The 24218-nt window shown below is 39.0% G+C and overlaps 1 protein-coding gene across 4 annotated transcripts in view; it reads right to left on the bottom strand.

The window, feature by feature from the left end:
- ATP8A1 (ATPase phospholipid transporting 8A1) overlaps positions 1–24218 on the bottom strand; it is a 251337-nt gene that overhangs the window by 22844 nt on the left and 204275 nt on the right. For all 4 annotated transcript variants that reach the window (XM_030801459.1, XM_003258635.2, XM_003258634.2 and 1 more), the window contains 4 exons: positions 20986–21064; positions 15612–15673; positions 13616–13672; positions 12601–12708 (listed from right to left, as the gene is read on the bottom strand). In XM_030801459.1, the coding sequence (XP_030657319.1) occupies positions 12601–12708; positions 13616–13672; positions 15612–15673; positions 20986–21064 (306 nt within the window). The remainder of the gene's footprint in view (positions 1–12600; positions 12709–13615; positions 13673–15611; positions 15674–20985; positions 21065–24218) is intronic.

Genomic DNA, 24218 nt, shown 5'->3' with positions numbered 1-24218 from the left:
TAATAATGCCTCTATTTTCAGTCAGACTGTAATCTCTTTCTCTGCATTTATAATTATTTTCCTAGGCTAGATTACAATCAAGAGGAGAAGGTGTATTTTTTTTTTGTTCCCCCAAATGGCTCACAAATTGGGAAGAACTGACAATTTAATGATCCTTCTATTCAGAGAATGGTATGTTTATTTATTCAACTTTTTAAATATTTCTCTCATTTTTGTCAAATTTTCTAGTTTTCTTTCTACTAACCATTCACATAACTGGCTAAGGTTTCTTCTTGTTGCTGTGAATGGAATCTTTCATTTTTCTTTGTGTAAAAAGGCTATTTTATCTTTAAAGATTTAGGCCTTTTCCAAGGGAGTTAACAAGTTAGAGAAAACTCCAAAAGTGACAAATCCATTATGTATTTTCTTAGGATTTTGTCAAATCCAAGAAGTCAGTTGTTCTTTCTGGCACTGACCCCTCTGAAACATCCTAGTAGTATAACTCTTCAGAGATGATTTGTACCATGATCCCCCGAAACATATACACCTCCCATATTTCTCTTTTTAAAACCTATCTGCCATGGTCTGAGGTCATTTAATTTCTCTTGTCTCCTCCTAGGTCTCAGTTAACCCTTTTGGTCTTCTCAGGAAGCATCTTCTTCGTGAAATCATCATCAATAAAAATCTTCAATGCTTAGCTTCAAGTTTGCAGGTATTGTTTCTTTTCATACAAGTTTTCTTGATCTTTCCAACCACATTGTGGCTCTTTTCTCCTTGCTATACCGCAATGCTTTGTCTATGCTCTATTAGCGAGGTATCTCTTCAGAGAAGGTGCATTCTGTGTTGCTGTGTTCCCATTTCAGTCTCATCTCACCCAATCTCAGTTACCCACAATAGGCTCTTTTCTCCTCCAGTTCCTTTTCTCACTCACCCAATCTCAGTGGACTGGAAGATCTTATTCATGGAACCTGAGACTCCAGGGTTACTCTAGAGTACCCCGAAAACTGGAGAAATCCACAACTTTAACATTTATATTTTTACGGCAAAGATACTCTAGAGTATCTTGAAAGCTAAAATCCACAATATTAGTATCTATATTTTTATGGCAAGGTAGAAATATATCAGTAGAATGCTAGAGTCCTCTCTGCTGGCAATGCTACCACTGATGTATGGGAACTTCACATCAACTTATCAAAATCAACTCTGCTTTCAGACACTGAAAAGTGTCATTAGAATTTGAACTTGCAAACACTTCTGAAAGTGCCTTTGTGTTCCAGGCTGGTGAAATACCACGGTGGGACACTGCAGAGGTCACAAAGTTGTTGAACTCTTTCTCAGAGGCCCGAGCCTTCCAGTCTGAATTCATTATGGTAGTTGGGCGTGGGGTTGAACTGGGTGGTACACAAGCATCCCTGGATCAGCAGTAAGTGGTGAATTTGCCACCTTGTACTTTAACCAGAGACAAATTCTAAGTTCATATGAACCTTGGCATGAAGAGAAGTCCCACTGAATCCTTCAGTAGCTACATATCTTGGGTAGTCTGGCCCAACATTTCTCTCTAAGAAAGCCTAAAGACAAAGGAGTGCAAATGCCAAATTCTCTGTTCTGGGCCTTATCATTAAGAACTAACTTTACTGTCTTTCATTTTAGCTGAAAAAAATTCTTGCAAATTTCAATTATATGGTATATATATTCATGTCAAAATACGTGACTTCCTAGTTTATCAATAGCATTTATCACTTCCTCTGACTCAAATCTTTATTCTATGGCTTCTGGTACTCTCTGGAATACTGTATATTCTGTAATGAAAAGCTGTCTGCCATGACTTACAGTAATGATATTAATGACATTCAGGTAACGTTTTGTGACCTGGTCTTTGCTCAACTTTCTGGTTCTAGCTCCAACCATTTTCTGCCTTGGTGACACCAAACTTGCTCATTGCTTGGGCTGTTGTCTACCTGGAAAACTCTTTTCACACCCACCTTCCTGGACAGCTTGGGGAACAGTAGTACCAAGACACTTTTCCAAACAACAGCTTGGGGGTCCAGCACTCTCTTCTCTGTTAGTCCCTGTGCATTGTGAGCATAACAGCTAGCGTCTTACATCCTAATAGTCTGTGGGACTACTCCATGACAAACTAGCTCCCCAGAATGGACTCTTTTTGAAACTTTTGATCCACTGAACCCAGTATAGGCCCTGACACATAGACACTCCATGAATCTCAGTTTAACTGAACTGAATTGGGCTCTTACATGGGATGATTACTTTCTCCATGAAACTAGACAGGGCACAACACCCAGAAAATAACTAAAGAGAAGGGTGTTTCCGATAAACCCCAATATGTTTACAATTATTCTCAGCAGCTTTTGATTACTCACAGACAAAGAAAACTCTTGGCTTGGGTTATCCCAAACAAACAAACAAACACAAATCTTAGAAAATATGCGAATTAGATACCAGCTTACAGCATTTATGTGCTTCTTTCCCTTGGACATTTCTCTGGGGTGATGAGGAGCTGAAAAACGGGTTATTATCTCGTAGGCCTAAGAACCAATACTCAATCTAGCCATATGATACAAGAAAGAAACTTTGCATCTCTGTTCTCTGGCAAGAGAGTAATAAAAAAAAAAAAACGATTAAAAAAGGTGTTTAGAGGGAATGGAGGAAGAGCTAGTTGGGACCTGGATAAATTAGAAGTTAATTTTTACAAAAAAATTTTTGACTATGTATCAATGCATACTGAGAACTAAACATGCAAAAGAAAATAGTCTTTCTGAAAAGGCATCAAGAGCACTAGAAAATGTGCAGTTCTGAAACTATTTTCTAGGAATATAGTTCCCAGAATAGTGAAGATAATTAAAAACATAATTCGTTTTATTTTAATCTTCATTATTGTCCTATTTAAAAACTTAAAAGTCACAGAAAAATGAGGACAGTATTAGTAAAAAATTTTTTTCATTAGGAGAAACAAAATTTTAAAATGCTATGATGTTATTAAGTAAGTTGTATGAGACAGGGTATGATATCTCAGTGTTCAATATATTTACTTGTTACATTATTCTTACAGATTTTTATAATTTTGTGATGGTTCTGCATTTTAGCTTTTTAAAAAAATCTTTAAAAAGCCATCTCATAAAGCGTCAGTTGTTTGATTACAAGTCAGTCAGTCTGTAAAACACAATAACCCGCATTTCAAGACTGTAGAAAACGATTTTTAAAAACCTCAAAACTTCAAAAAGCACTTAAAGAAAAACAGCTGTTATATGGCTTACACAGAAAAACTGACTTACATGGCTGAGACTTTTAGTTGCCCTTCATTCTATCCAATCTATCTCCTTTCTCTATCTTCTTTAGATGCAATCACTTTGGTCCTTGGCTGGACACCTTTTCCTCCAGCTCAAAGGCTACATCCCTCTGGCTCTCTTGTTGCAGCTACTTTGGCTATATGATTAGCTTTCGGTCAATGAGATCTAAGTAGAAATGTATTGGTAATGTCTAAGAAGGAGCCTCAAATAGAAAGGGTTACTCCTTCTTCCCTCTCTTGCTAGCTGGAAGGTTGGTAAAATGGCTAGAGCTCAGGCAGCCATTCTAGACTGAGGAAGTACACTAAGGTTGGCAGTACAGTAAGTTAAAGGCAACCTAGTCTCTGACGACTGTGCAGATTCCATACCAGTCCTGGACTGCCTGTCTCCCACTTGACTTCTATTACATGGAAGATAAATACGTTTCTATCTTGTTTAATCCACAGTTATTTTTTTAAATGCTGAAAAGTATGCCATAAAGTAACTTGCTTTGGATGATGCACGCTAGGGAGCTTAAGTGACAACTTTGAACAAAGCAGCTTAACACCAGTCATTGACGATCCCTTTACCTTACCATATGATGGAATGCAAGAATTACGTCCAGTTGGCCGGGCGCAGTGGCTCACACCTGTAATCCCAGCACTTTGGGAGGCCAAGGTGGGTGAATCACCTGAGGTCAGGAGTTCGAGACCAGCCTGGCCAACACGGCAAAAACCCATCTCTACTAAAAATACAAAAATTGGCCGGGCGTCGTGGCGGGCACCTGTAATCCCAGCTACTCAGGAGGCTGAGGCAGGAGAATAGTTTGAACCCAGGAAGTGGAGGTTGCAGTGAGCTGAGATCACGCCACTGCACTCCAGCCTGGGGGACAAGAGCGAGACTTCATCTCAAAAAAAAAAAGAACTACGTCCAGTTATGAACTTTATTGAAACAGATGGCACAACGACTTTCATACTTTGTTTCATGAGTATTTCTGGCCTGTCATTCAAACAAAAGCTGTGGTGGTTCCCAAACTAGAATGCTGGGCCTGCAGGGCAGAGAGGCAGTCTGCCCTCTGCCCACCTCACTGACCCCACCTCACAGTGCTCTCTCCAGCTCTCTCTGCTGCAGTCACGGGCCTTGTCTTTGGATGGAAAATCCCGTTGCTGCCTTGGAGAATGGGCACCTGCTATTCCTTGAGCGTGAAATGCTCTTCTTCATGTGACAGGTATTCCTGCATCATGTGAATTTCAGCTTAACTGTCCCAACTTCAGAAAGACCTTCCTGGAACACCCATTATAATCCTGTCCCCTATCATCTCTGTTCTGTGTTCCTCCCATCACTTATCACTTTGTCAAACTATCTTTACTTATTCTTCATTTAGTCGTTTGTTAACTGGTTTAGTATCTGTTTCTCCTTCCCATTCCCTGGCCCCCTCAACTAGGCAATGGGGATCCTGCCCAATTAACCTGGTATTGAGGAACAGTGCCTGGCACCAATTAAGTCCTCAACACATATTTATGGAACGAATGAATGCGACAATGAATTGACTCTAGGGCTGAATAGTTAAAGCTGTGCCATACCAGGAGCAGGCTTCGTTCAGCTTTCATATGTTGCTCATCACTTTAGCATATGGGTACACCACGGCCTCTCTCTCGTTTATGACATCAATGCCCCACCATTAAACAAAGGGGTCCTTAAGGACAAGGCCAATTCCATTCATCCTTGCATCCTCCAGTGCCTAACACAGGCCCTGGCACACATTAGACGCTCAGTCTACACTTGCTGTATACTGCAGGCAAAGGTGCTGTGGTTACAAAACACAATGCCGGTTCTCGTAATGGCTCTAAGGAGAGCTCTCACTGTAAAGTGTATGCAGATGTTCAGATGTCCTGATTCACGATTACGTTTGTCATATCCATGTCTCCCTTTTCCTCTCAGCATTTCCATATATACTTCTCTTCACAAAATGGGCTTGGAAGTGGCTCTTGGCCAGCTGCCTTTAGAACAGTGAAGGTCTGCCTGTCTCATTTACTGTTGGGGGCATGAGGACTGTGACCAATGGCAGGTTTTACTGGATGGACTCACAGTCATTGGCTCACTGAAGAACATCTGACTGAAGAATTTTGCATAGTTGTTCCCTCCAGACTACTTGGCTAAACGCAGTAATCTCGGATGAAACTCCATCATATCATAACACTGCCCCACCTCATCAACAAGGGTTGGTCTTAAGACCAATAAATTACCACATGCTACGGAGGTAATTAAAAGCTGATAGATGAATAAAGACTATTTTAACCAGGAAATTCCTCATATGAAAAGTAATTTATTATGTTGGATAAAATAGGCAACAGCACAATTTAGGAAAATCATATCACTAATGTAGTTTATTAATACCTTTCCTACAGGGGTGACACCAAAGGGTTCAACAAAGATTTTTATTGTTTTTCAGAAAGCCTTTACAAACCTCAATCAAGAGATCTGAAATTCTGTAAAACACATGCTCGTTCCTTAACTTCAATTTCCTTCAGTAGTTTTATAGATCCCTTAGGCCAGGGAGAGCAAAAACAGATGGTGCTCGGGAGGACTTTACAGTGCCTGTCTGCAATGCCATAATAAATTTAAAAGTTTTGCTGATACTAAGCTTCTGTTATTAATCCTGATATGAAAAGATCCCTGTTGTAGCTTGTTTTTTATTTTTTAATCTGGTTTATTAATCATTGGCTAAACTATTTTCTCCTAGAAATTCAAAAAATACCCAGTAACATCATTTAGACCAGTCGGAAAAGCAGGCCAGCATGTGTTTATATAACATAGCACTTTTCCCCAGGGCCTACCTTGCCCCATAAATTGTTGTACTGGTGTGAAAAAATACAAGTCAGGTCTGAAAAAAAGTTCTCCTCTTAAATCACAACCATATTTGTGAGAGGAGAGGAAGACAGCGACTTATTTAAAGTCATAGCCAAGTTCGTCACACTAGTTTCTTTTTCCTTTCCTAAATGATTTCTTATTATTGTATTTTCCAATTGTCTGCCTTAGCCCCACTGCCCCTAACCCCTGATATAGTAATTCCTTTTGAGCAGTTAAATATTTCAATAATTTATGGTTGTGGGACACTTGTTAATCATTATCGTTTGACTCATTATCATGGGTAGAGATGTAGAATTACTGTAGTGGAAACAAAGTGCAAAACTATAGGAAGGAATGTTTTCCAAATGGGAACACCCTGCCCACCAACTGAGAACAACCAACTCTTGGCTGGGTCTACAGTAACCAAAGTCTGCACTAAACTGAGATACTTGAGGAATAGCTTTCTGGTCACTTCAGGCATGCAGAATGAGTGGAAGCAAAAGGGGAAAAGCTATTTGATGCTCTGAAAAGAACCCCTGGGCAGAGACAAAGGCAGCTAAGGACAGCTGAAGATGGAAATATTATATGCACATGACGACTGGTCAGTTCATCAACCGGATGGAACTAAGTACTTCGATGGGTGGCACTGATGCTAGAAGGGCATTAAATTAAAGTTGATAAGTCTGGGAGAAAAGCCACAGGGAAGGAGAAAGAAAAGATGAGAGAAGAAATGGAAAAGGAACAGACAGGAGTGTGCACGGTGCATCGGGGACAGAATCAGGCTGGGTTCACACTGTAGTTCAGACACTCTGGAGCTGTTTCACCTTCAGAAAGTGATTTAGCCACTTTGTGTCTGTGAAATGTCTAAAAGGATTTACCTCACAGTGTGGCTGTGAACATTAAATGAGTGACCATATGAAAAGAGCCTCTAACAGTGACTGGCCCTTCATCAGTGGGGCCCTATTATAGCTGAGTGCAACCATTCATTTTCTGATGATGTAGGATGACCGGGTTTTCTGTTTAATAGGTTTTTTTTTTAAATTTTTTAACAAAATGGGTATCGTTTATGCTAATATTGCTGTTAAGAAGAGGCAAGAGGCTAGAATATGAGGTGAGATGGAATTTCTCTAAATAGGGTTGAGGGAGTCAGGTGGGTGTTGAGAAGGGGGAATTATAACTCTGGGCACTTTTTTAAAGAGGTGGGAGCACTTTCATATCGGGCTAGCTTATAGAGATTGTTCAGGGCCCTGGGAAAAGTGGGGAAATGGCAGATGGATTGAATGCAAGGAGGACGGCTACAAGACAAAAAGAGTTATCACCTGAGAGTAAGGAACAGCAATGGGCCCCAAAAAAGGTGGTACTGAATTCCTCAGGATGCTAGCAGAAACCAATGGGATTGAAAAGAATGACCTGGGTTAGGCCGGGTGCGGTGGCTCACGCCTGTAATCCCAGCACTTTGGGAGGCTGAGGTGGGCGGATCACGAGGTCAGGAGATCGAGACCATCCTGGCTAACACAGTGAAACCCCGTCTCTACTAAAAATACAAAAAATTAGCCGGGCGAGGTGGCGGCCGCCTGTAGTCCCAGCTATGCGGGAGGCTAAGGCAGGAGAATGGCGTGAACCCCCAGGGGGCGGAGCCTGCAGTGAGCCAAGATTGTGCCACTGCACTCCAGCCTGGGTGAAAGAGAGAGACTCCTTCTCAAAAAAAAAGAATGACCTGGGTTAAATTCTCTGGGTCACTGGCTATTTCTTTGCTTACTACACAGATTTGCAACATGAGTTTGGCGAAAACAAGGAGTATCTGGCATTAAACATAGCACCTGGAGAACTTAGTAGGTACATAATAAATGTTGGTTCCCTTCCCTCCCCAACTTAGGGAGCAAGGATTTTCTTTCAACACATTGAGAGAAATGGCTCTGTCTTTGCTGCAAAGATGACCCAAGAATGTAAGTTGGAAATGACTATAAAGTCCTGATTTATGTGTGAATGTGCATGAAGCTGAATATAGAAGCATGAAACCTGTACCTGTAAGTTGCTAAATTTGTATAATTTGCACCCCGAGATCCTGTTAACTAGAGCAAAATATCTGTGCCCTTTTAAGATAGTTCTCTGAAGTGGACACAGTAAAGAGAGGCATACAAGAGAATCTCTTAGGAACTGGAAGGCAAGCTCAGAGGCATAGAATGTAGTGCTGCTTAAGTATCACAGTGGCTGGGAGCTCATCTGCCTGGCCTGGAAAGGATTAGTTAAATGTGACCAGCATCCTGCTCTGCTGCTGAAAATCTTCATGTGTTGGAAATCACAAGATGCTGGAAAGATGGACTTATGTGAGCTGAAAGCTGCTTCTCTATAACCTCTATTCCACTGTTTCACATTTGTTTGTCTAAAACACGGAAGCAAGCAAAAAATGTTATTTGCCAATCACTTAACACTCATTTATGGGGCCCTAGGGGCCCCACACCATTAGGTCTGAGTGAATGAGGAAAGAAATGAAGATACAGTCGTCACTCGAGAAGGAGTTAAGCATTCTGAAACGGTTACTGTGGCACCGATGTAGAAGAAGGACTGAGGAAGAACAAGACCGCTGCAATGTCTATAGACAGGAAAAGGCAGAGAGAAGGAACACGGAGGAGGTAGTGCTGCCAGGAAAACAGAATGCAGAGATTTCCTTTCCTTTACAAATCCCTGAAATACCTGCGAGGACTGAGGGGCCCTTCGGACTTTAATTTCCAGATCAAATACCACACATTCCTCTTAGCAACTATTATCAGAGAAGGAGCACAGGGCAATGTTTAAGGTAGCAGACCTGGGGATCAGACATCGAAGTTGAAACCTTACCTCTCCACTATGAGTCAGATAGTGATGTCAGATAAGGTTCCTAACTTCTCTGTGCCTCAATTTCCACATCTGTAAAGTGGTGATTATGGCAACCCATTTGGTGTGAGGATCATGTGAGTTACCGACAAGCACTCTCTCCTGATGTTCATGGCAAACACAACGGAGTCTGCCCTGACTTCTCCTCTGTCTCCTCACATCCAACCTGTCCATCAATCCTGTTGGCTCTCCCCTCAAACTGTATTCAGAATCCAACCACTTCCTACCACTGCTGCCCTCCTGGCCCCACACACCGTGATCTCTCATCTGCTTTATTGGAATAGCCTCCTAAGCGGCTTGCAATACAACAGTCAGAGTCCTACCGCGAAAATATAAATCAGGTCATGACACTTCCCTCTCAAGCTCCTCCAGTTTTTTTTTTTTTTTTTTTTTTTTTTTTTAAATCTGACCATGAGTAAATGCCACAAGGCTCTATGGGAAACACAACTGAAAATATGGCTCTTGGTTCCCCTTGCCTGCTGTACTTTTCTCTAGGCACTTAAATGTGTCTATATTTCATTACTCATTGTATTTACGGTCTGCCCCCTTGCACTAGAAAAGTGAGCTATGGGAGGGCACGGGTTTCTGTCTGTTTCATTCAGGACTGAATCCACAGTGCCTAGAATAGCATCAGACACACAGAAGAATCTCAATAGCTGTTGGATTGATTGATTGAAAAAAAAAAATATATAGTCCTTACAGAACTACCTGGGATACAGTAAGTGTTCAATATTCATGAGGTATTATTGGTGTTATTCTTCCCAGATCTTGGTTGCTTTTATAGAGCTCCTCTGTTCAGTCAATGCCCCTTTAGAACCACACAGTATCTCACTCTCCAAAATACCTCCTGAACCAGCACAGAGCAGAACAGGGCTGCTATTCTCTGTCTGCTCCACCTCTATAAGGTACCATCCTGGAGACCCTTATTAAGTTTTTGGGCAACCAAAACACGCTTACGTACATAATTAGTTAATTATTTAGTGTGGAAGGAATTGCTGCCAAATCAACACAGGAAAGGACTGGGATCCTGGGGATATGGTCTTCGGATTAGATACTTATGACCCTGTTAGTGGTGGTGACAGAAATTACCTACACCCTGCATCAGGAATCCTGCAGAACGGCCTCAAGTTTTGGGGGCTGCTCTGGGCCGTGTTTCATTACGTGGATATCATAAAACATGTCAAGGCAGCAGATGCTAACATTTAACTTATGCTGGCATTACTTACAATATATTACTATATGCAATAGATCATATATGTAATGTACAATATATTACAAGAATATATTGCTATGAAAGTTAACAGTTGAATAAGCTTTAAGATAGTTGGCCAATTATGTATATACCTACAGATATAAATATTGGCACATACATGAATCTTTCACATTTATATATGTATGTATGTATATATACGTATATATTTGGCTATATTCTTGATTGAGATAAGAATTTTAAGATTAGAAAAATATAGACCTAAGAGTAGTCACTTCTTGTTGAAATTCACTGAGTTGTAATGTAACATAACTAGTGACTCTATATCTATAATAAAAATGTTAGAAATTGAATACAGCTACAACATTTTTTGGGACTTATTAGCCTAATGCCCAAGAAACAGTAAATGGAGATGTTTTACCTGGGAGAATCTGAGTGGCATTCTCACTATATCCTTATATTGGCATTATTGTGAGGCTCATTTACACATACACACACCCACATCCCACCACACCCACATCCATACCCACACCAAAATGTTTTGGGAGCACTAAAGTGCTACATAAATTTAAAGTAGTCTTCTTTTGTTTGAATAAAGAAAACAGACATTTTGGACACGCTAGTCAAGCCTACCCTACAGCTGAATTAATCCATTTTCATATTTTCAGTGGAGCACCAGCTATTTAAACACTATATTCAGAGTAGCAGTAGTAATAAAACAACAAGAAAAGAACCTCTGTTAGCACTTCCCACTGTATATGAAGTGAACAGCAATGTGATGGAGTACTGACATTCATTTCACTTTGGATTAAACACAGCATCACCATGATTCTCAAGAGACGATATTAAGTTTTGTGTTTGGGTAATACTGGGAATTCTACAGGCAAGGGTAGAATTATATTTGGTTGGCAAAAAGCCAGTCAAACTTCACACTTGTCCTAGAAGTAGGTGGTCAAAACCTCAGTTCTTGTCATCATACCTATTGGCCATACTTGCTTAAACCATCTGGGTCTCAAATCTTTTGTGTTATTCATTTTGAAAATAAACATTAAGAAATGAGATAAAGGAAGGCAAAGACTTATGTCTAATGAAAAAGATATCAAGTTAAAATCGACCTAAGGGAAAAGCAGGTTCAATGAGACAGAGCACATCAAATAAAAACAAAGAAAAGAATTCAATTTTCCAAATGTCATCATCAGATATATACACACGCACATACTTTTTTTCCTTCAGTTGTATTCCTTTAGTTCAGGAAAAGGACTCAGAAACCAAGGTAAAGAATAGACCCGCTCACAGCGTTCTCCCTGTTCTGCTTAGAATACATGCTGTAAAATTTCTAGTTTTTACAATATATGTTTCAAAAGAAACCTTCACTTTTTGTAGAAGGAAGTATATACTCCTTGATATGTCTGATTTTGCTGTAATAGTATATAATGCCTCTCTCTAATAAATTTAACCACAAAATTTTAAAAATGTGTCCGCATTCTGCTAATTTATAAAAAGCAGGATGCTGTCAGATAAAATTTCATGAAAATGATCTATAAACCAGACTGTCAAAAGTGAAAGGTACTCAGGCAGTACTTAGGGGCAACAAATACATGAAAACCACTGGAAAGGGTTCCTGTGACTGCGGTAAAACAATGTACTGTCACGGAGCTCACATTACCTTGATTTGCAAGTTACTGTGAGGTCACAGGAAATCCCAAAATGTTTTCCACATTTTCTTTTATACATTTTATGTCAAATTTCCTGCAATTGAAATCATAAACCCTCCTACTGCTGGAATCTCTTCAGAAGGAAAGGAGATCTTTTGACACTCCCCCATGAACACCTAATAACTCAATTCCTACCCGTGTAACAAGAAACTGAAAGACAGAATTGAAAATGGACTATGATAAGGCTGAAATGTCAGATGCCCTAATTCTTTCAAAATGAAAACCAAACTGATGTCATTAGGACAACTCAAAAAGTGCATTTAATCTAGTGACAGCAGATTTTTCTCTAGAATAAGAGATAACAGAAGAAATGATAGACTGTCTCAAGACAGAAACCCACCATTTCCCCAAATCTTTAATCAAAATGTTTTTGTGGCTTTATGGTGTAATTTTAAAATGGCATCTTCTATATGGATATTCTTAACGAGATTCAAGCTCCCGACAACCATATTTTATTGTCCTGGCTATGTTTATGAAAGGATAAGTCAGATTTAAGTAAAATGTTCAAGTTTAAAATATTCTCTCAAGATTAATCACTCACAACTGTGGAATTTAAAAACAGCTTTTAAATGGTCAAATACTATTTTAATGTAAATCAACAAGATGGAAAATTATGCTAAATGATTAAGGTTCGCTAAAAAATAACAGTTTTTAAGGTTTTGTTGGATCGTGAGTTATTAGTGCACATTACCTCTCCTGACATATCAGGGGCCATTGGAATGGCAGGCCACAGAGATGAGTAGATTCCAAAAAACACCACCCAGAGTGCGATGCTCCCCCATATCGCTATGTGGCTGAACTGTAGAGCAAGGAAATCTGAGTCAAAAAAGTTTTATGTAGACCGAGTACACAAATACTAATGAAACTCTCTCAAATTCCCTTATTAACTTTTTATTATATCCATAAAAATATTATCTATAAGAGTTTCTACCTAATTGTGTGTGTTTTTTAATTGGATCTTTAAGTGCTAATCTGTTCTACAACAGTTGCAATGTTTGTGGTACTGGAATTTAGAACTGTTCCTCCTCTAGCTTTTTTGGTAGTTTTCTCCTCTTACCCTTACCTTTTTTATCCCTGAACATTTGGAAGCCTGCCTTACTCTTGGTCTGCATGCTCTCACTGAAAGACGTCAGACCCTTGTGAGAATATTATATGCATGCTGATGGCTGTTAAATCCAAATGCCTTGTGGCACCCTTTCCCAGGGACATGAAACTTTAATTTCTTTTTGTTTCCGGGGTCTCTACTGGATGGGGGTATACTGCTAAGCTAACGTATCTAAAATGGAACAAGACCAGGTATTTATCAGTGTCTGAGGACAAATCTTTAATTAATATTTTCAGTCTTCAGAATCACTTTCCAGTGGGTTTTCTGCAGAACACCAGTCCAGTGACACCTCGAAGAAAAGATTTGTAGTTCATAAGTTTAAAGTCTCACCACTTCCTGGGATACTCACACTATATGGTAATACTTTAAAGGCTCTGAGAAGTCTTGTGGTAATGCACTTGTTTAAGTTTGTTTAACTCAGTATTTCCCAATTAAAACCTCCAGTTCTCCTTCCCCTACCCCAGACACCCCACAATTGAAAACCTGTGGACTAGGACATATCAACCTGGGACATATCAAGTTAGAGTGAAGACCTACCAAGACTGGAGATGATGCACAAGTAAACGTGACATTTCTTGGTTGTGGTTAGATATTTTCTTACCCATGTCCAATATGATGTCTCCAATCCAGCTTTCAAACACACAGTTATCACCACAAACTAAAACAGAAGGGGAAAATGTTATTGTATCTCATAAACATGAAAGTTCATCAAATGACGGAGAGATTTATAAAGAACAGATATCTCTGAATTTAAATATGGGACTAGGAGACTGCTGCTTGCTTTGTACGTCCAACCAGCAAAGAGACGGGTGAATTAGCTGGGCAGCCGACAGGACTGTGATAGGTCAGAGGTGCCCAGGGCAGCACTGCACTTCCAGCTTCCTTGCCTCTCCCTCACCTGCACAGCCTGACCCTCCATACACGAGCTCCTCTGTATGTGTTTTCTGCTTTTTGTACAATTCATGAACAGTAATAGCACATGCCTGGGTTAATTTGAGTTTTCAAGCTTACTTTACCTTTATTTTAAATCTCCTTTCACATTAAAAGTCCAACTTTCTGAATTTTAGAGACAAATTTTAATGAATAAAATAACCAGACATTTAGAAATCTAAATGCTTACTCTGGAACTTTACTTAAAACCTTGCTGAATAGGATATGAGACATTTCTCCATGATATATGCACCCATCGCTGGGGCTTACGCTAGTCATTCTGAAAAAGAAAACTGGGGTTGGATTAATTGCACTGTGTTTTCCACAGTATAACATAATTATGAAGTGTACTTGCCACGGAGTCAGACTATCTGTGCCCAAGATGTTATCACTTAGCTACTGTGGTTAATGAACAAAGCAAGTTACTTCACCTCTCTGTGTCTCAACTCCTATACTTATAAACTGGGACGGATAAAGCTTACCAATCTTACAGAGATTTTTTTTTTCTTTTTTTGAGAGTAAAACTCTAAAATACTCAGAATGGTGATTAACATGGAATATTATTTATTTATAATAATACAATCTTAAATATTGTTAGTAGTCAAGGAAACCCTAGGCACCTTTGATAGTTGTGGTGATGGAAGTGATGTTTGCTAGCACTTGATCCATAAATGCTTGAAGTGCCCAGTTCTACTTTAAGGCACATTAAGGGTTTCCACACAGCATGTGATAAGACACTTCCCAGTGTGGTTGTAAAGTCAGGTTACTGTAAGAACAGTTGAGCTTTCTCAGCAGGATAGCTAACGGCAATTTAGGTTATTTGTTAAAATAAAACTTACTAAATGCAAAAATTAATTTATGTGATCCAAAAATTCTAAAAGAAGAGATATAGGCCAGGTGTGGTGGCTTATGCCTGTAATCCCAGCACTTTGGGAGGCTGAGGTGGGTGGATCACCTGAGGTCAGGGGTTTGAGACCAGCCTGGCCAACATGGTGAAACCTTGTCTCTACTAAAAATACAAAACTTAGCTGGGCGTGATAGCACGCGTCTGTAATCCCAGGTACACAGGAGGCTGGGGCAGGAGAATCACATGAACCTGGGAGGCAGAGGCTTCAGTGAGCCGAGGTCATGCCACTGCACTCCAGCCTGGGTGACAAGAGTGAAACGCCCTCTCAAAAAAAACAAAAAGGAGAGAAGAGATATCGTTTTGAAATAAATTAAAGAAAAATACTCTCCTGAGACCTGGATACCATAAAGTGTTCCCAGGAGACATCCATGACATACACTCTGATTTATTTCTATCTACTGCTCTGCTTTCGCATTCACGTTATATGAGAAGGAGCCACCAGCCCCTGCAAACATACTTTTGCTTGTCTTTTATTACTTTGGTGGGTTGATGCCAAGAGAAAGAAGACCCGCCAGATTGGTCAAAACCTCAATCCTTCTGCTACTTAATGGTATTGATTTCCTATCATTGTTATTTCATTATTTGATAAAAATGAAATAAGACCCCGTTATAAGCCCTGGGTCTTATTTAATTTTTAAAGGGAACTGTAAACAACCCTTAAATCCAGAACACACATATCACATTTAAATTTAAAAATAAAATGAGCACAGATGAAAGGTTTTGATTTTATATGCAAACGAGACCAACGTCCTACACTCACAGTGTACACAAAGTTTCCCAGTAGCAGATAATCCGAGGTTTTCCCATTTCCAAATGCAGTACCTGTACGAAAAGGAGAGAGGCCTGTTAGAAAGGAAAATGAGATTCTTTCAGAATATTTTCAAAGATATTCAGAAAGCTGGAACGAAGGAAGGGAAATCAAGGGATACACAGTGGAGCCAGAAATGAGGTTAATTAAAAAAAAAGACAAACCCAAACACTCTAAGAAAGAGTGCTAACAAAGCTGCTGTAAAGATAGGCCACAAAAGCCAACATTGAAGAAGGAAATCTGACTTGTTAATGAATTTTCAGAGTCCACGAGATTAAAAAAAAAAATCCAACAAATCGTTCAAACAAAGCAGGAAAGGGTATTCTGGATCATAATAAAGAACTCTGTAATATGGATGAGAGTCATAGGGAATCTTCTTGCTATCTCTCAATAAAGTTGTTGGCATTGGGCCAAAAGGGATTCCTAAAAGCAACTCACAGAGGGTCAAGGAACACCAGTGTGGTTTCAGGCATGTGGCTCTTTGAGGGTCTGGCTGAGTATAGGGGAATATTTTAAATTATTTTGTTATTCTAGCAATGACTAACAAACGTGGCTTTATTTCTATTTATTTTTTTAGACGGTTTTACTTTGTCACCCAGGTTGGAGTGCAGTGGCGTGATCTCGGTTCACTGCAACCTCCGCTCCCGGGTTCAAGTAATTATCATGCCTCAGCCTCCGGAGTAGCTGGGATTATAGGTGTGCGCCCCCATGCCCAGCTAATTTTGTTATTTTTAGTAGAGACAGGGTTTCACCATGTTGACCAGGCTGGTCTCGAACTCCTGGCCTCAAGTGATCTGCTGGCTTTGGCCTCCCAAAGTGCTGGGATTACAAGAGTGAGCCACTGCACCTGGCCACCTTTAAATGTGGCTTTAGATGAAGGAAGTGGTAGCTGATGCACAAAAATTTCTAGTACTGATAAAATCAAGTGGAAATAAGAGCTGAATAATTAAATCATTGATACCATTGAAAAATTAAAAATCCATGGTATGTATAATACAATGATGTATGCACATATTCAACATTTATTCAGAGTCAAATATATAAGGGCAAACTATATTAGAATAAAGTATGGGATGAAACAGAGAGTGGTACTGGTGAGCTTTGGGGACAATGAAGCTTAGTTCTATTACTATTAACAGTTGTGTCATTTTGGGTTATTTATAATCAATCCCTATGGAACTCAGTTTAGCTAAAAGTAGTGAAGCTATTTAACCTGAGAGAGTTTTGAAGTGACAATGAAGTTCTGTATGTAAAACACCAAGCAGTATCAGGTGCAAGGCATGTTCAGCATTTGAATAATTTGGGTAAATCGCTCATTCTCATACTTCCTGGTCTATGGATCCCTTTACACTAAAAAATTATTGAGGGTCTCAAAAACTTTTTATGTGGTTTATGTCTATCAATATTTACCAAATTAGAAATTAAAACAGAAAATTTAAAATTATGTATTGATTTTCATAAATACAAAACTTAACACATGGTAATGTAAATGACAGGTTTTCTGAAAAGCATTTTCCAAAGCAAACAAAAAAATAAGTGAGAAAATTGGTATTGTTTGGGTTTTCACAATCTCTTATTTCCGGCTTAATAGAAAGCAGCTGGATTCTCATGTTTTGGTTGAAATATAAAAGGGAAATCCAGCTGCACAGTGATATGGAGTTATAAAGAAGAAGAGCATTTTAATAATCTTTTCCAATAATTGTGGATAGTCTTTGATACTACATCAAAACTCAACAAGTAGCCTCCCTCCCCTCCCTCTTTCTTTTCCTTTTCTTTTTTTTTTTTGAGATGGAGTCTCACTCTGTCATCCAGGCTGGAGTGCAGTCATGTGACCTCAGCTGACTGCAACCTCCTCCTCCTGGGTTCAAGCAATTCTCCTGCTTCAGCCTCCCGAGTAGTTGGGGTTACAGGTGCACGTCACCATGCCCAGCTAATTTTTGTATTTTTAGTAGAGACGGGGTTTCACCATGTTGGCCAGGTTGGTCTCGAACTCCTGACCTCAAGTGGTCCACCCACCTCAGGCTCCCAAAGTGCTGGGATTACAGGCACGAGCTACTAAGCCTGGCCAACAAGTAGTTTCTCAAAGTGGTAGAGATAGTTTCTTAAAGGTTGGTTGCCAGTGTGGAATCTGAAACTGTATCAATGAACTTTCTGCACTATATTGCATTAAAATCCATCAGTCTACTTTGCTTTTTTTTTTTTTTTTTTTGAGATGGAGTCTTGCTCTGTCGCCCAGGCTGGAGTGTAATGGCATGATCTCGGCTCACTGCAACCTCCACCTCCTAGGTTCAAGCGATTTTCCTGCCTCAGCCTCCTGAGTAGCTGGGACTACAGGCATGCGCCACCACACTTGGCTAATTTTTGTATTCTTAGTAGAGACGGAATTCTGCCATGTTGGCAAGGCTGGTCTCGAACTCCTGACCTCATGTGATCCACCTGCACTGGGCTCCCAAAGTGCTGGGATTACAGGTGTGAGCCACCATGCCCAGCCTACTTTGCACTTTGAATGGATCTTTTACCCGTGCATGATTCTGCAGCCTCTGGTTCAATCCAGAAGGCACCATTCCTTGAGACAATCACTGCACTTTGGTATGCAGAACTGCTTTATATGTATGTTAATACTTCCCATTTTGTCAAATACAGAATATTATTAAGATGGTTCAAGTTTTAATAAAAGCATTAGTTTTATGGTGTCTTCATGCGCATTCTTAAATGAAACCTAGTGCATGACCGTGAAGAATATAATGACTACTAGCACAGTGGTACCACTGTTTGTGGATGACAAAAAGGTCTTGGGTATTTCCAGGGTCTACAGACTACTCTTTCAGAACTGCTGAGGCAAAGGAATACATGAATATGTAGCTATATATTACATAGCATGTGTAAAGTTCTTCAGTATCCCCATCCTTTCAGAAACCAAAAAACAAAAGAACCCTCTCCCCTAAAACATTCCTTATTTAAACATGAAAACAAGGTGAAACGACAACTACAAATCCCTCAATATGAAAACCATAAAGTAGTTTATGCTAAACGTCAATTCACCCCTTAAAAAAAGAAAGCAAGTGTTCCCTAGTCTTGGCTAGTTTTGGTCTCTATAAGCAGCACTCCCGTGAACTGCCTTGACTGAAGCTGGATAGCTGTGCGGCTTTCCAGAGAAACGTAATGATGGATCTAGGAACTGCTTCTCTGGAAGATGATGTCACTTGGGAATTCCTTCCAAACCCTGTCATTGCTAAGGTGTTTCGGATGCTATCTGGTTTAAGTGACCTTTGATATTCAATTTCTTTTTTTCTAATTTAGAAGGTTTAAATAGCAGTTTAGTAGATGGGCATGCCTTATCTTTCAAACCTGTATCAATTTTGCATTTTGAAAATAAATTTTACTTGGAGAGCTTGTCTGAGGTCAGGGTATCTTGAATTGTACCCTGGACCTCCATATCCTGTTGCTCCAAAAAGTGGAAACAATCTAAAGGTCCATCAACTGATGAATAGATTTAAAAATGTGGTATATCTATACCATAGAATATTATTCAGCCATAAAAAGGAAGTATTGATTCCAGTTGCAACATGGATGAACCATGGTCACATAATGATTCCATTTGTATAAAATGTCTAGAATAGGTAAATCCATAGAGACAAAAAAAATGTAAGTAGTTGCCAGGGTCTGGTAGGGAAGGTGTGGAGAAACAGGGAGTGATTACCAATGGATATGGGGCTTCTCTATTGGCTGATATGAATGTCTGGCATTAGATAGTGGTGACATCTATATAATTCAGTGAATATACTAAAAAAACTACTGAATCGTACACTTTAAAAGAGTTAACTTTTATGGTATGTGAATTATATGTTAAAGCCAAACAAACAAGCAACAAACTAACTCACTGTAATTCTCCTGGCTTCCTGGGTCAATATTCTACACTTTAAATATTCTTACCATGCTCATTCCATGGCCTAGACATTGAAAAGTATTTACTGTTGTAATTTACTGAGCAATTAAAAAAGGAGATTAAAATCTTAGCTAGAATATGAAACCACTGCCTTCTTTGTAATACTCACCTCGCTTATGCCACAAGCTCTTGGTAATTCATTCGCAATTTGCTGAGTGCCTACTACAAGCTATGCACTGTTCTAAGCACTGTGAATGCAATGAAACTTCTAATTACCTGCCCATCTGAAGCTTCAATTTTAAAAGAGGAGAAAGATCATACAAAAGAAACAAACGTATCAAAACTTGATTGACAAGTACCATGAAGACATACAGGCTGACAAGGGAATAGAGCCTAGGAGCAGTGAGGGCAGCTGGTGGTTACTCTTTTGGACAGGATGATCTGGGAAGGCTTCTTGAGCACAGACCTGAAGCATCGGAGGAGAGAGGGCCAATTCGAATATCTGTGAAGAATGGGGAACAATTTGGAGGTGGAGGATTTTGTTCTAAGTATGCTAAGTATGGAATTCTGAGGAGGGAGGCACCTGGCCTGATTCATGTTCTGCAGGGATCACTCTGGCTACCCATGGAGAGGAGATCATCAGTGGGCAGCAGCAGGCAGCACTCTCTTCTATTGGCAACCATTAATTGATAGACAGTAGGTATGGCCTGTTCTTATAAAGGACTGACAATTCCTTGGGTGTACTATGTGTTGTGTTTTTGATTACCGTAGTATTGAAGCAGGCACGCTGAATGGTTGGTGTCTTCCCGAGGATCTCAAGGCAAAGTCGGCACCAAGACAGAGCAGCACCAGCTTAAGAATCACAGGGATCTCTTTTCTAAAGTAGCTATTTAACCACTTTTATGTGTATAGGAAATGCACCATGATCCTCTCTCTCCAAACCGAGAGAATAAAATCACTTCCCTCAAAATGAGCAGAGTAAAAGCTAACACTCCAAGATGAACATAAAAACATATTAAAAACCTCATCCAAAACACTGGCTCAAGTATACTTGAAAATACCAGCATGTCTGATTAGGTTCAGTATAAAGGGCTTGATACAAGCCTCATAGGTACAATAAATAGGCTACATAAAATATTAGCACTTATTGTCCTCAAACTATACATCAACAGAGGGAAAAAAAAGCCCTAAAATTTAACTCTCTGCAAGTTTGGAAAACATGAGAAGTAAAGAAGAAAGGCTTTGCATATATTAAATCACTTTGCTCCCAAAGGAATAATAAAAATCTTCAAAGTGTGTACAATTTTTGGATGCGTGCATTTTAGGTTAAGAGAAATATTATACAATGAAACTGCTATATTTTTAACATACATTGACAATGAGTTATTTTTCTAAAAGAGTAAAAAGTCATCTCTTTGCATTCATATCCCTTCTACTTACCATACTGAAGGGCTTTTAGTGGAAACCAAAACAGAATAACTGAGTGGAAGAGGCCATTTAAACAATGAACCCAGAAAACCTGAGGGAAAACAAAAATCCATGAGAACCATTTGCGATAAACTAGCTCTGTGAACTCTGACCTTTCTTTTTATCTATGAGCTAGATTCACAAAATGTGTTTCTGTCGGGCCACCACTGTGAATTAATAGAACTGACAGACACTTTCTGCCTCTTAGACTTTCATGGGTCATTTATTTATTTTTATGTTTCTCAAAATGTTTTTTCAGCTTCACTTGAATTTTTTTTCTGCTTCTCAAAAACCAAATTTAAATTTCTGCCTGAAAAAGAAAATAAAATTTAAAATAAAAAAATGCAGATTCTGAAATTCCTTAAGTGGGACTATTTTCATAATTCCAGAAGAATAGAGTTTTAAAAGATTATAATTTGGGGAAATCCCTTTCTTTTCCCTACGTACAACTGTAAACTTTCCAATGCTAAAGATGTAAAGCTTTCCCTTATCAAGAGATATAAAGATATTCTATACTATTCTCTGCAGGGTATCAAAATATATACTTGTTATAGCCAGTATAACATTTAAATTATATAATCATACAAATAAAGCACTGTGACTATGACTTTACTAAAGGCTTTCACAATTTAACACTGTCAATACCAAGTTTTGTATAATTATAATATCATATAATAGTTACTACTTTTTATATCTATTGTATTTTAAGAACAAGAGAGCAAGCATCACTGGTACTTTCTTTGTAACATGGATGTGAAAGATTAAGTTATAGAAAAACTGTTTAGAATTCTTATGGCCCCTCTGAACAGTCGTAGTTTTGTCATTTAAAAGCGCTTCTTGCAAACAAAACTTATGCTAAATAAAATTGGCATGTATTAATAGTTTTAAGCTGTTCAAACAACAGAAATTAAGTTGCCTGCCTCCCAAAATTTTCCACTGCGAGCTCAATCTCTTTTGTTAGTTCTCCCAGCCACACTGGATTGTATGATCCAATTTACGCTCCAATACATTACACATTTGAACTTGTGTTACTCATTAACCTTTGTCTCTTCTCCTCACTGTGCCATTACCACAAGTTTTTATTTGACAGAAAGCACAGGTGGGTGCAAGAAAAATTAGTTCTACTTTTCCATTTTCCTGACTGATACTTATTGTCACATGCTAATCCTTTAACCCCCGTCACGACCTCAGAACCTCCAACCCTTTTTACCATAACAAACGTAAGAATCATCATTCAGGGCAACAATGCTCCCGCACTTGGAACCCCCAGCAACCGCTGTGTATACAACTATGCATTTTGTAGCCATTTGTCCCTGAATTTTCAAACACTTATATGAGATTGAATCAAAGACTTTTCACTGAAATCACTAGAAAAATCCATAAACCCTGTAAAACAGGGTTGGCAACTTGTGTATATAAACTATAAATGCTCAAATGGGTATAGAAATTGTATAACCCACTTGGGTTGATCTGATGACTTACCTGAACTCCTGGGCTCTACAGATAATTAAAATACTTTTTTCAACAATAAAAGATACAAGGAATGATGCCCCCACATTAAAACAATATACTACCCGCTATACCCTTTTCCTGGCCACAAAAATGTGTCCAAGTTGCCATGTACAGAAGAATATGCCTTTGCAGGAATGATTTTGGGTAATTCTGTGACGATCAATTTATGTTTTTAAGCAAGAATGGCACGGCCACATTTGTGTTTGGAGGCTAAATTCAGAGACGGTACCATGGGGCCCACACTGTGGTAGACGAGACCTGTGGCTGAGGTTGGTTGGTGAGAATTATTGTTAGTATACCAACCAGCAGGCCTGGAACTTCCCCAGCTCTCAGATCACTTTTTCAGGGGAACCAGAGGCCATAGTCTGATTGTGGCTTGCCGTCATTTGCGAATGCTCACCATAGGTAATGAAAAACATTACAGCAATGTGATGAAATTTAATACAAACTGGGCATCACAAATAAATTTAAAAATCCAAAAGTAAAACATTTAAAAATGAAAGCAGAGATAACTGCTTATTAACAGTATTAGTTTTAAGAGAATCCACTAAAAATACTTTTCAGAACCAATGGCATAAGTTAAAGAATCCTTCAGTCTGTCTGTCCTGAGCTAACCAAATTCATTTATTTAAAACAGTGCCACCAAGTTGTATGCATGTGTACAGCTGGATACAAAGGCATGCTGTGTTCATGAAGATCACGTCTCAGAAGAAGAATAACGTCTTGCCCACAAACCTAGCACTATCATTTACGCTGTGAGGTTAGAGGCACCAAAACACCTGTTTCACTTTATTCTCTTGGCATATGGAAAATGCCATTGAAAAGCTTTATGAATCCCTAAATATTTAAAATATCCCACATTAGCTGTCCTAAATTCAAGACACTGAGTTAAGATTACATCTAATTATCAGTAACATGCTAATAAACATGCACTGTATTAAAGAGAAACAATTCTGCGAAAGTGTATTTTATTTGTTGCTTTCATAACACTAATAAAATATACAAATGTTAGTTTCAAAATGACACCTAACTTGATTGTTGTAATATTAAATTTTTTCCTCCTCACTCACATTAAACAAGAAATTGAATTATTAACAAATACCAATGGAAACACTTTAGAATATATACTTGCAGGAAAGTAAACTATACAGAAAATGAGATTGTGTGTGTGTGTGTGTGTGTGTGTGTGTGTGTGTGTGTGTGTGTGTGGCTGGGATAAATACTATTGGATCACACCCAGAATGTGATTTTAGATAAACTGTTGGATATTTTATCGTGTATTTTTAATTTTATAGCTTGGAAATACTGAGTACTATTTCCCAGAGACTATAATTTTAATGCCTTACACAATCAATCTAAAATTCTAATGAGGACAAAGTTATTTCACAAAATGGAAAATCAGTTAAGGAACAATAAAATGTCTCTCGCTCCTTTACACACAGAAAGCCAGTCCGTACCAGTCCTAGATGACTAGCCCTGTGAGGAGTGAGCATGTCACAACACTGCAAAGACAGAAGGCCGGAGAACCAAAAGGACAATGATTTTTATACGTCAGGCCAGCTTTATTGCTGCCTTACAAACCCAAGTGAATTTGGTTACATTTTAATTATAAAACACACAAAAAACCCCAAACTCAACCAACCAACAAAAAACCTTCTCTGCCTGTATCAGAACCTTAAGAAATACGACTTGCC

The sequence above is a fragment of the Nomascus leucogenys genome, chromosome 20 (genome assembly GCF_006542625.1).
Source record: "Nomascus leucogenys isolate Asia chromosome 20, Asia_NLE_v1, whole genome shotgun sequence".
NCBI classification, from domain to species: Eukaryota; Metazoa; Chordata; class Mammalia; order Primates; family Hylobatidae; genus Nomascus; species Nomascus leucogenys.
This window is presented reverse-complemented; position numbering and strand designations above follow the sequence as displayed.